At 42.8% G+C, this 12,912-nt stretch overlaps 1 protein-coding gene across 3 annotated transcripts in view; it reads right to left on the bottom strand.

Annotated features, from left to right (window-relative positions):
- Positions 1-12,912, bottom strand: part of VWA2 (von Willebrand factor A domain containing 2) — a 52,496-nt gene that overhangs the window by 21,919 nt on the left and 17,665 nt on the right. For all 3 annotated transcript variants that reach the window (XM_030570693.1, XM_030570695.1, XM_030570694.1), the window contains 3 exons: positions 12,477-12,586; positions 1,313-1,507; positions 656-789 (listed from right to left, as the gene is read on the bottom strand). In XM_030570693.1, coding sequence (XP_030426553.1) covers positions 656-789; positions 1,313-1,507; positions 12,477-12,586 — 439 coding nt within the window. The remainder of the gene's footprint in view (positions 1-655; positions 790-1,312; positions 1,508-12,476; positions 12,587-12,912) is intronic.

Genomic DNA, 12,912 nt, shown 5'->3' with positions numbered 1-12,912 from the left:
TAGCTTCCTATACCACCCTCATCACTGTAGCATCTAAGCACCTTCCAGTAGTGGATTAAGCAATGTGACTTATACGATCACCTACAGTTCTTAGGGGATTTTCACCTCTCATCTATCTTAGGTATTTATATGACCCCCCCCCCATACATCTGAGCGGCTCACTGCCTTTAATGTATTTATCCTCAACACTCCTTTGAGGTAGGAATTATCCCCATTTTAAATGGGGGAGACTGAGGTACAGAGAGACTAAGTGACTTGACCAAGGTCATACAGTAAGACTGTAGCGTAGCAAGGACTCAAACCCAGGTCTCCTAAGAACTAGAAGAGTTCACTGATCACTGGACTATCCTCTCTCTCATACAGTCCCTGGGGTTTGGGCAGGCCTCGTGCCTTGAGCAGCACACACAAGGGTGTGGCTCTGCCTTGAAGTCATCTTTTGACTGATATTAACCTCTCAGCAGCCTCCATTTCTTTCCTCTAAATAGAGGAGAAGACACCTCACAAAGGAGTAGACTGTGCCACCCTGTGAGCTGTGTTAGAGGTGCCAGCTTCAGAGAGACGCTCTGGAAGTGCAAGGCCAAGCTGACAATCCCCATGCAGAAGTGAAAGGTAGGACAGTCAACAGTAAACATGCACCAGAGTGGAGTAGAGTTACCTGGAGAGACAGCACTGCAGACAGTAGAGCTGGTGAGGGTGCTATACAGGCCATTGGCAGCATCATCCACATGTTCAGCGAACAGCACATGCTGCTCGGTAGGTTCACTGGCCAGCATGTGCAGCTCCTCCCACCTGCACAGGTGACAGGACATGTTAATACAATCTCCTAGCATTAAAGAACAGGAACAGTCCCGTTGCAGTCAGAGTTATTTTCCTGGATGGGCATTAAAAAGAACAAGCACTCAGAACTACTAGTGATGTAGCTTTACGTCTACACAGGATCCATCCTGGTGTATCTTCTCTTAAAAACCCATTGACATTTCCAAAGACACATGCTCCTATCAGAGCACTTCTCTCGCCAAGCGCCCTTCTTTCTCTCTCACCCTGGTCACAAAATGACCTCCTGCTCCACATTCACATCCCTTCAGGGAGGCTTGAATAATTTGTATAGTGGGGAGTGCTGAGAGCCATTGAACCAAACTGTATATGATGGAAACCACGTCACTTCCAGCACCCTTGTGTCCCTCCCCAAATCCTACCTCCAACTCTGTAACTATCTCTTGGTCTTGCTCAGGGGACTTAGATGCTGAAGGCAATGGCCAGTCTGTTAGCCGTGCACCACTCCCTGCCCTCCCACCCCAAGACAATTTCCTACCTTGGAAATTTGACACCCACAGCAAATACTGTGGTGCCCCTGTCCTTCAGCTGCTTAGCGGGTATTGCTATATTGCCTTGGGATTTCCCATCCGAGAGGATGATCAGGATTTCAGGGACAGAGGAATTTCTGCCACCAGGGAAACCTTTCCAGAGAATGTATTTCAGTGCGAGTCCCGTTTCTGTGCTCCCGCCTCTGAAACAAGCAAGAGAAAATTGAAAGAAGAGATTTGGGGACAAGTGTTCGATTCCCTTTTGCTTTCTTCCCATTCCCCACTGCGTGCTCTCTGGTAGCACCAAGTCTAGGGCCCTTCTGCACATAGCGATGCATCTAATTCTGTAATTGGCACCATCTTCCTCCTATTAGTTGACAGCTCCCCTTCCTTTGACTCTTCCTCCCCACCCCACAGGTGCAGACATGCATTGAGAAACAAATCCACAGATGCAGTAATGGGATGGCTGCTTTCAACGAAAGACTCATGGTAACTCATGTATTTAAGAGAAGGCTGGACCATATCAATCAACATGGCCCAGTGGAGCATGCACTGGGTTAGGTGCTAGGAGGCTTGGGTTCAATTCTCCCCTCTGTGACCTTAGGCAAGCCATGTCAATGGTGTATACCTCAGTTTCCCAATGAGGCTGACCTTCCTTTACAAAGTGCTTTGAGAGCTACATTGCCCCTGTATGGAAGAGCTGATTAACAATGAAATCTTCCATTTGCCAGCCCTATGTACAGTGTCTGTGAAAATATGAACACTGCAAACCTTTTGCTTTCCAATGGGTATAAATTTTATATGGCAGGTACAAGCCCCTTACAGAGAGCAAAACCTTAGTGCATTTCTTTAGAACTGAACTATAGCTAGATGCCTAGAAGCAAATGTTAAAAGAGGGCAGGGAGGCTGTGCATGGCAACTCATTCTTTGTTTTAGAGAATGTTTCTTAATTAAGGGCTGGAAATTCAACTGTGCCCAGAGGCACAGTCCCTTCTCTTTCTTGTTAATTTTTGGTTAATTTGATTTTCCACAAAATGCCATTTGTTTGTCAGTAATAAATCCCCCCAAAATGCAAATCCCAAGGGATTTCTGAGTGTATCCCTAGAAACTGATGAGGGGCAGACATAAGGCACTCTTTATTTTGCCTTCCTTTTCAAGTAATGATGAACAAAGAGCGAGGCACAGAGCACAGGTCACCTGGATTTCACAATAAATTAAACCAGTGAGGTTAGGAAGGTAAAGGTGGGTAAAAGCCATCCATGATTCCAGTTAGTAGAGCACCGCTGTGTAGCTACAGCTCCAAGCTGGAAAAGCATTCTGGGTATTAATATGCAAATAAGCAACCCCAAGTATCCCAGTCTGCTTTAGAATTCAATTATCTGGCCACTGCCACAGCTGCTTTCCTGACTGGAGAAAGGGTCAAGCCTGTAACCATTTTAAATTGGCACAAATTATCAACTTCACTTCATTTTTGTCTCTGACACCAACATACTCTAATCATGGGACAATGTTTCATCGCATTAGTATTATTTGTCTGATAGCAGCATCTAGAGGCTGTGGCAGAGATTGGGATCTCATTGTGCTAGGTGCTGTACAAACATATAGTTAGAGAGTTTCTCCCCTGAAGAGCTTATAGTCTAAACAGACCAGGCAAAGGGTGGGAGAAGGGAAGTACTATTATGCCCATTTTACAGATGGGGAACCAAGGCACAGAGATTAAGGGTCAGATTTTCAAAGGAACTCCAAGGAGTGAAGATCTCGGCTGGGATTTTAAAAAAAATCTGTCCATAAGTACTTCTCAGAGCCAGGCCCTTATTTGATGTCTATAGAAATGATGAGTTCCTATGAAAATCTAACCCTAATTTTGGGTGCTGAGCATTTTAAAGTCTGGCCCTGAGCTCTCCTGAAAACTGGGCAGGTCGTGTGAGGGCAAAGGTCACACAGATAGATCTGGGAACTTAATCCATGTTGTGTGACTCTTAGTGAAATGTATGAAGCACAAAGCCCCGCTCCCTCTGCGTTCTTCTTTCCTCCATGTCTAATTCAGAGATTGATCCATGAATGCAGCGAACAGTCAAGTAACTGAATATTTTGGCAGTCATGATATTCTGAGGCTGGAGGGGCAATACCTATTCACCACGCTAATGTGGTAGAAAACAATTATTTTAACATGACTATCATTTCTCCAGTACCCAACTAAATCTGTACCCACACAAGTGCCAATGGGTTGTACATTCCACCAATGATACAAATTACTTTATACAACTGGACCGTTGTTAAGTACTAAGGAATGACAGAACCTATGAGTCTTGCAGCTGCTCTCATAGACTCACAGACTTTAAGGTTAGAAGGAACCATTATGATCATCTAGTCTGACCTCCTGCAAAATGCAGGCCACAGAATCTCACCCATCCACTTCTATAACAAACCCCTAACTTATGTCTGAGTTATTGAAGTCCTCAAATTGTGGTTTGAAGACCTCAAGCTGCAGAGAATCCTCCAGCAAGTGACCCGTGCCCCATGCTGCAGAGGAAGGCGAAAAACCTCCACAGCCTCTGCCAGTCTGCCCCGACCCCAAATATGGAGATCAGTTAAACCCTGAGCAAGTGAGCAAGCCTCACCAGCTAGCACCCATGAAAGAATTCTTTATAGTAACTCAGATCCCACCCCATCTAACATCCCATCACAGACCACTGGGCATACTTATCTGCTGATAATCAAAGATCAACTGCTAAATTAATTGCCAAAATTAGGCTATTCCATCATACCAACCCCTCTATAAACTTATCAAGCTTAATCTTAAAGCCAGATATGTCTTTTGCCCCCACTACTCCCTTTGGAAGGCTGTTCCAGAACTTCACTCCTCTAATGGTTAGAAACCTTCGTCTAATTTCAAGTCTAAACTTCCTAGTGTCCAGTTTATACCCATTCGTTCTTGTGTTTACACTGGTTCTAAGCTTAAATAATTCCTCTCCCTCCCTAATATTAATCCCTCTGATATATTTATAAAGAGCAATCATATCCCCCCTCAGCCTTCTTTTGGCTAGGCTAAACAAGCCAAGCTCTTTGAGTCTCCTTTCATAAGGCAGGTTTTCCATTCCTCGGATCATCCTAGTAGCCTGTCTCTGAACTTGTTCCAGTTTGAATTCATCCTTCTTAAACATGGGAGACCAGAACTGCACACAGTATTCCAGATGAGGTCTCACCAGTGCCTTATATAACGGTACTAACACCTCCTTATCTTTACTGGAAATACCTCACTTGATGCATCCTAAAACTGCACTGGTTTTTTTAACGGCCAGATCACATTGGTGGCTCATAGTCATCCTGTAATCAACCAAAACTCCGAGGTCCTTCTCCTCCTCTGTTACTTCCAACTGATGCGGCTCCAATTTATAACTAAAATTATTGTTATTAAACCCTAAATGCATGACCTTGCACTTTTCACTATTAAATTTCATCCTATTACTATTACTCCAGTTTACAAGGTCATCCAGATCTTCCTGTATGATATCCCGGTCCTTCTCTGTATTGGCAATACCTCCCAGCTTTGTGTCATCCACAAACTGTATTAGCACATTCCCGCCTTTTGTGCCAAGGTCAGTAATAAAAAGGTCAAATAAGACTGGTCCCAAAACTGATCCCTGAGGAACTCCACTAGTAACCTCCTTCCAGCCTGACAGTTCACCTTTCAGTATGACCCGTTGTAGTCTCCTCTTTAACCGGTTCCTTATTCACTTTTCAATTTTCATACTGATCCCCATCTTTTCCAATTTAACTAATAATTCCCCATGTGGAACCGTGTCAAATGCCTTACTGAAATCGAGGTAAATTAGATCCACTGCATTTCCTTTGTCTAAAAAATCAGTTACCTTCTCAAAGATGGAGATCAGGTTGATTTGGCAGGATCTGCCTTTTGTAAAACCATGTTGTATTTTGTCCCAATTACCATTGACCTCAATGTCCATAACTATTTTCTCCTTCAAAATTTTTTCCAAGACCTTACATACTACAGATGTCAAACTAACAGGCCAATAGTTACTCAGATAACCTTTTTTCCCTTTCTTAAAAATAGGAACTATGTTAGCAATTCTCCAGTTGTATGGTACAACCCGAGTTTACTGATTCATTAAAAATTCTTGCTAGTGGGCTTACAATTTCATGTGCCAGTTCCTTTAATATTCTTGGATGAAGATTATCTGGGCCCTCTGATTTTGTCCGGTTAAGCTGTTCGAGTTTGGACCTAGTTGCTCTACAACTGCTAACAATAAATGTCTACAGTGTTGGTGTTATAAACTGCTGCCTACTATTTAAATACAGAATAAGAATCCATATTCTCCATCTTCTTCCCCACTATCTGGCGGCATGCAGTTAGCTGTAAGACTGTTATGGTTATACAATTCTAACTGTAATTATAAGATTGAATTCCTTATTGGGTATTAAGCAATGCACTTTTACTGGCTAGCTCTCTAGTCTAATTCACACCACATCACAGGCAGCTTAAGGGACAAAGAAAGTGAATAAAATACTATGCAAAATTGTAGGAAAAACACAAATTTACAGTTCTATACAACACAGATCTGGGGAAGGAAGGCTGGCCTTATAGTGGTTTCCTTCAGCTCCCCCACGTCTACCCACACGTTGTCTCTTGTCTTAGTTTGTAAGCTCTTTGAGGGAAGGAGCCATCTTTTTGTTCGCATGTACACACAGCCTAGCACAATGTTTAGTCTAGAGAAGAGAAAACGGACAGGGGACATAATAGTTTTCAAACACGTAAAAGGTTGTTACAAGCAGGAGGGAGGAAAATTGTTCTTGTTAACCTTTGAGGATAGGACAAGATGCAATGGGCTTAAATTGCAGCAAGGGTGGTTTAGGTTGAACATTAGGAAAAACTTTCTGTCAGCATAGTTAAGCACTGGAATAAATTGCCTAGGGAGATGTTGAATCTCTATTACTGGAGGTTTTTAAGAGAGGAATAAACAAGCCCCTGTCAGGGATGGTTTAGATAATACTTAGTCCTGCCTAGAGTGCAGGGGACCGGACTAGATGACCTCTCAAGATCCCTTCCAGTTCTACACTTCTAGGATTCTATGAATGGGGTCTGAACCAGGACTGTGGCTCTGAGACACTTCACAGTACAAAGACATAAATACTAAAAGCAGACAGAGAGACTTCCTCTGTGACAAGGACTGTATATTCCAAAGGGATCAGTAATTTTGGGTGCCTCAGTTTCAGCTGCCCAACTTGAGCTACAGAGGAGCTGTTTAATTCGAAGGGATTTGGACACACAATTTCCATTAGGTGGCCTTGAAAAATCTCAGCCTTCTATTAAAGTAGCATTGAGAGAACCCCCAGTCAGCACTGGGTTCCTTGCGCGAGCACTGATATGGTCCTTTTCCTGAGGAGTTTACAAGTGAGGGCCTCTGTCCGACATACTACTCTGAATGAGAACTACCCAGTTAGTTGAGCGTAAAAACTAGGGGAGTTGATACTACAGACCCACCATGTATTGACACCAACCTTTTATTTTAACCCTGGCCCCTTTAACATTTACCTTTATTTTTTAGGGTTTAACATTTGTTATGTTACTTCCAACAACTATATCCAGATAAGCCACAAATTTCCTGCCCTCACCCTCCTGCGGACTATTTAAGCCAAGAGTTCTGTAACCTGCCATCCTTGAGTCAACATTTGATATCAGAGAAAGCCCAGACCACCTTGAGCCCTTTGGCTAATTAAGCCTCTCTATCCAAAGAGACATTTCCATCTGTTTTCTAATCCTGGCTGAGGAGTTTCAGCATAAATTATTTTCTGCTATTGCCTTTTAGTATTGCTTTTACTTTAATTCAAAGCAATTGAGAGCAGCCAGACTGCAAAGGTCAATTCTTTCTTTGAGGCATGATGTTCTTCTTCGTATATATGGTAACACACACAGACTCTCTCTCTCTCTCACACACACACATCACTCTGCGCTTCCAAATAATTTTTAATTTGTTTGAATGATTATTTTAATAATGACCGAATTTCTTGATATATAGTATTTGATCACATGCATGCTCAGAGCTCCTAAGTTCTTCAAGTCCATTTACTTCTCTTTGTTTCACCATATACCTTTCTTTCTTTTATATGTAATGCATTCCAGGAGCTTTTCTTTTATTTTCTCTCTGATGCATAATCCCATTCTCCCCCTCAACTTTCTATTATTTTCAACCAAACTTCAAGAACCTATGTTAAGTCTGTCCAGCAGCTTCTCTGGTGAGACGCTACTGGCCATCAATTTGTTTCAATCCCTATCCATAAAATCTAACAAATTCTGCAACATGTCTCAAGCTCTGACTCAGCAACAGAGGTAGTTGAGGTGCTTCAACTAACAGTTACTATGGCTGAAAATATTGTAATGCTACTTCATAATAGTGGGAGACTTTCAGCTAGTGAAAATTGGAGCTGCTCTGTTGCAGTCAGTGGGTAATCCCAATCTTGGTGTGAGCTTGGGTAACTCTGGGCAACCTCTCAGATGCTTTACATGAACTACAAAATATAGGCTTGAATAACTATGAAATTCTATGGTCTGTGTTATATATGTGGTCTCTTCTGGCCTTAAACTCTATTAATCAGGCTTTCCCATGTATAAAACAAGCATATTCTTAGTCACATAACTCACTTGTTAGCTGGAATCCATCCATAACTATTTTGTTCATGCCTATATTTCAGCCTTTCATCCAAAACTGGATGAACAGGCCACATGTAAGGCCATTATTTCTGTTAGATCTGTCAAAATGCATCTGCCATCATTAAAAGACATTTTCAAAGCCAAGCCAAATTCCAGATACCCAGTGTGGCTTCATTTTCTCTGCTCTCAGTGGCTTTGAAAGAATAGCCAAAGAGGAGCTGGTATCTCTCTGCTATACTTCCCCTGGAAATTACACAAAAGCTTTTCTAGACTGTTTAATTAAGTTGTCACTGAAAAAGCTACCGATTTTGCTTGCTTGAAGAGGATCTTGAGCTTGTTTGCAAACTCTGGGCCATATTCAGAATTGGTTTAGACACTGAGTATTGAATGAGCTGATCTTTTAACCCTAATGCCTTTTCTGCTGAAATTCTACAGCTTGTGGGAGATACTCCTATATTTTGTCCCCACTTACTTTCATAGGTTCAATATGACCCTCCCTACCACCCAAACAAAAGAAAGGAGCGCTTTTTAAAAAGGAGATGATTTCGGCTCCAATTTCCTTACAGCTTAAGGCTCATTCTGCACTTAAAAGTAACGTCAGCATAACTACATCAGTCAGGGGTGTGAAAAAAACCACATCCCTGACAAATCTATCTAAGCCGACAAAACATGCAATGTAGACACAGTTGTGTTGATGGAACAGGTCTTTTGTTGATGTAACTAATATTCGGGGAGGTGGTTCCTATACAGATAGAAAAACTCTTTGTTGGGGTACAGTGTGTTTACACTAGTGGGTTATGCCAGCATAGTTACACTGACATAGGTATGATTAGGATGACAAGGTGTCCCGATTTTATATGGACAGTCCCGATATTTGGGGCTTTTTCTTATATAGAGCCTATTTCCCCTCACCCATCCCAATTTTTCACACTTTCCATCTGGTCACCCTAGGTATGATGGCATAGGTTTACCATTAGGCTAGGATTTTCAGAGGACTGAAGGAGACAGAAGCACAAACCTCAACTCATAGGCTTCTTTGAAACTCCAGCTCTATTTCCTAGAGCAGGGGTTGGCAACCTTTCAGAACTGGTGTTCCGAGTCTTCATTTATTCACTCTAATTTAAGGTTTTGCATGCCGGTAATATATTTTAACATTTTTAGAAGATCTCTTTCTATAAGTCTATAATATATAACTAAACTACAGTTGTATGTAAAGTAAATAAGGGTTTTAAAATGTTTAAGAAACTTCATTTAAAATTAAATTAAAATGCAGAGCCCCCCAGGCCGGTGGCCAGGACCTGGGCAGTGTGAGTGCCACCGAAAATCAGCTCACATGGCGAAGGTGGCACACGTGCCATAGATTGCCTACCCCTGTCCTAGAGCTACATGAATACATCAAAATCTCAACTTTCATTAAAAAGTAGGTTTCTAGGACAAAATTTTGGCCTACTGAAATCAATAGGAGTTTTGCCTTTGACTTCAACAGGGATAGGTGCTCCCATTATCTCTTCTGACTAGGGAGAACAGCTTGAAAATATGAACCCTAAACACTCAAAGACCAGAAGACAAACAACAAGAATCTGAGGGTTAATTATTTATTTATTTTTTATCATGATTTTTAAGGTGAACTTATGATTCTGGGGGCCTGATCAAGGCTTTTGAACGCATGGGTTGACAAGACTGTGGAAATGGAAACCCAACCGCAGTGTGATAAGAAACAAAGACCAGAAATGAAACTGACAACTATAGAAACCAGCCAAGCTGTGTGAAATGCAAGAAGTAACAAAATGGCATGTGTGGTTACAATCTGTGTGTGATCTTTATCTCTGTGCCAAATTTACAGTGCTTCCTCTTGTAAGCAGAGCCAGGATGAGCTCTACCCTGACATCTGGTGGTGAATTATGGCGAGTGTGGAAAAGAATTTCAGAGGCTGTTCATGTCTGCATAGGCACACCCACTCCGCCTAGCATAGCCCACAGCAGCCTAAAATGGTTACTTTCACAGCTGTGGGATCCCCAATTTCTTTGTTATTGGGGCAGGAGGAATAAAGTGTTGTCACCCTGATTACGTAAATGAGGAACTATGAAACTGTCTTATGATAAAGGGTTTCACTATCAACTAAATGGCACTTGCTAGACAAGGGACATGGGTTCCAAAACCCAGTGAATTGAGAGAGGCTGGGAACAGGTATCTGTACCTGGTGGCATAGCCTCCGTGTGTGAGCTAGAAGCACCAGTTCCATCTACTCCTCTCTCCACTGTGGAATGTCAGAGTTGATTTTTGATTCCCTTAAGAATCTAGATACAGGTTACTGAGCTGAACTCACTATAGGCTAATGGTGCACTAGCACTGGGGCTCCCCTATTGTGAGCTGAAATCACTAAAGAGCTGGAATTGCTGAGCTGAGAGCACTGAGTACTGTGCTAACTAGTGGGGGAGCCTGAAGCTATAATGCAGAGCAGAGCAGCTGGCAGAGTGCAGTGGAGCAGTTTGTGGAGCCATAGAGTGAGCAGAGCTGAGCAGTTTGCGGGGACGGCTGGAGTGGATCATGGGACGGCTGGTGGAGCAGAGCAGTTTGTGAGGACGCCTGGAGGACCAGAGTGGAGCAGTTCGTGGAGAAGGTGGAAGCAGAACCCCATAGAGAGGCAGGGCAGTTGGCCCTGGACCACATAAGGTGCCCCTTTCTACCCCGGCTGGGTGGGGAGGACCTCTGCAGATAGATTCTTCAACTCTGAGGCTGCACTGACCCAGGACAGAGACTTTTGGGACTGTGGGTGATCTTTGGGTTGCTGGACTCTAGGGACATTTGGGGTATTGGATTTTGGAGTCCTGGGGCGATTTGGGGGTTGCTGGACTCAAGGACACGGCCCAATTTCCCGGGGTGGGTCTTTGCTCACTGTTTGGTCTATGAACTCTGGTTGAGATAAACAACAAACATTAAATTGGAAAAACACCTCATGTAATTAAACCTTTTCTGCTACACCAAGACTCTGTGCTTGCGAGAGGGGAAGTATTGCCTCTTCGAGGTGCCCAGGGGTGTGTGTAAGATTTTCCCAGTTGACTGAGTGGGGGCTCGAGCTGGTTTTGCATTACGTTGTAGGGAAGGGACCCCTATGTATTGAACCCGGCCCTTGCTGCTATCCATTCAGCCTGGCAGAAGGGTTACACTCTTTTCCCTTCAAGTTTCATGGGGACCTACAAGAATTCATGGCACTGCTCTTAAAGGAGCTAATCATCTGGACTTGGATGCAATCACGGACTCAAAAGGCCATTTTAGTGTTAGACCGCTGCTCTTCCACATGGGAGCCCCACATTCAATTTTCATTCTAACTGGCCAACCCAGCAGGGACTGAGAGCGTCTCTCTACAGAGTAACTCCTACAACTGATTGACAGTGTAGCCTTTTATTTTATTTAAAGTGAATTTTGTAATATGGTACTATACCACCATCGGTTCGGCTCTGGCGACTACAGTTTCAAGCTTAACAGAATGAAAATTAACTCTGCTACTTGCTTCGGATTTAGAGTCTCTAGGAACACAAAGACCAAGGGTAGTGACCACACATATATTTATCAATACGAAGTCTAGTCTCTTTTATAAGTTTTATTAAAGTTACAGTTAAAGTTTGATTACCCAAGCATGTACAAATTCTATACAGACCTATGTACGAGTTACAGCTATGGTTATACTCACATCCTTAACACCAGTGTTGGGTCTGATGGGTCTCTCATGGCTTGATCATCAACAGAGAGATAGTTCTTGCTGGAGTCTCCTAGAGGGAGCTCAGTTTTCTCCTTCTGGGCATCCCCTTTTTATAATGTGATTCTGTCTACATCTACATTCTGCGCGTGTCCATAAAATTGTCCACTCTCTTTTCTCTTATTGGTCTGTGTCCCCTGGAAATTTAAGGGACCCCAATTTTCTATAGGCTGTGTAAATTCCCTTTGTTTTCATCAGCATTGATGCAAAACCTGTATCCCATATTAAGACACATATCTGAGACAGATGTGCCTTTAATTTTAGATCATAAAAACACCATATTCTTCTGGGTAATTTTTCACAATATTATCATGTTACCTCTTTTCCCATAATCTTAGGGCATCAGGTTATTTTTCAGTCACTTATGTCATCGCTTCTTGTCTCCAAGGCCTAAAATAGCTAAATTAAAGTCATGCAAGACCTGTAGGTTGAGGCCTGCAATTCAGCTCGTCTTACTCCTGTCTATTACTTGGTTCCTCTAAATATTGATAAATCTTACGCTTTTATAATCCTACAAATTAACTCTAACATACAATGAATATACGTAACATACATTGATTAATCAGAACATCACACCGTAAATTGATACTAAACTAAAATAATTGGCTACAACATGCACTGCTGATGAACTCTAAGGAATCCTGTTCACTCCTCCTTTGGCAGCAGAGGGAAGGACAGGACACAAGGCCTTGCCAGAAAAATGTGCATCCCCTCAAAGAGAATACGGCTGTCTAATAGAACTTACTTGAACACAATCTTCTTGATTTTCTCCTTTACTTCCTGCTTGGTTAAATACGAATCCAAGGGGAATTCTAGCTGGGGAGTTGAGCTAAACTGTATCACTCCCACTCTGACCTGAAAGAAAAGGTTAAACAGCATAAGGAGCAGGTGGCTGGGAGGGTTGTATTATTTCGATTATGTGACAGATTTAGGAACCTTGAATTGTTTCAAGATAAATCACACTCTTCTCATTGCCCTTCTTGGCTAAGACCCTTCAATAAATACCATCCACTCACATTCCAAAGCTGGGGGGTTGAGGGGGCAATGGAGGAGGGGAGGAAGAAGCTCACTATGATTGGGGGAGGTGGAGGGATAAGAGTGGGAGAGAGGCGAGCTATTGAGTTCCACAGAGGCAGCTGGCTCCAGGCGCCCTGGCAGTTCTTACTGCCTTTCCTACAGCA

The sequence above is a fragment of the Gopherus evgoodei genome, chromosome 7 (genome assembly GCF_007399415.2).
Source record: "Gopherus evgoodei ecotype Sinaloan lineage chromosome 7, rGopEvg1_v1.p, whole genome shotgun sequence".
Classification (NCBI taxonomy): domain Eukaryota; kingdom Metazoa; phylum Chordata; order Testudines; family Testudinidae; genus Gopherus; species Gopherus evgoodei.
The sequence above is the reverse complement of the archived record's forward strand: the minus strand, read 5'-3'. Positions and strand labels throughout refer to the sequence as shown.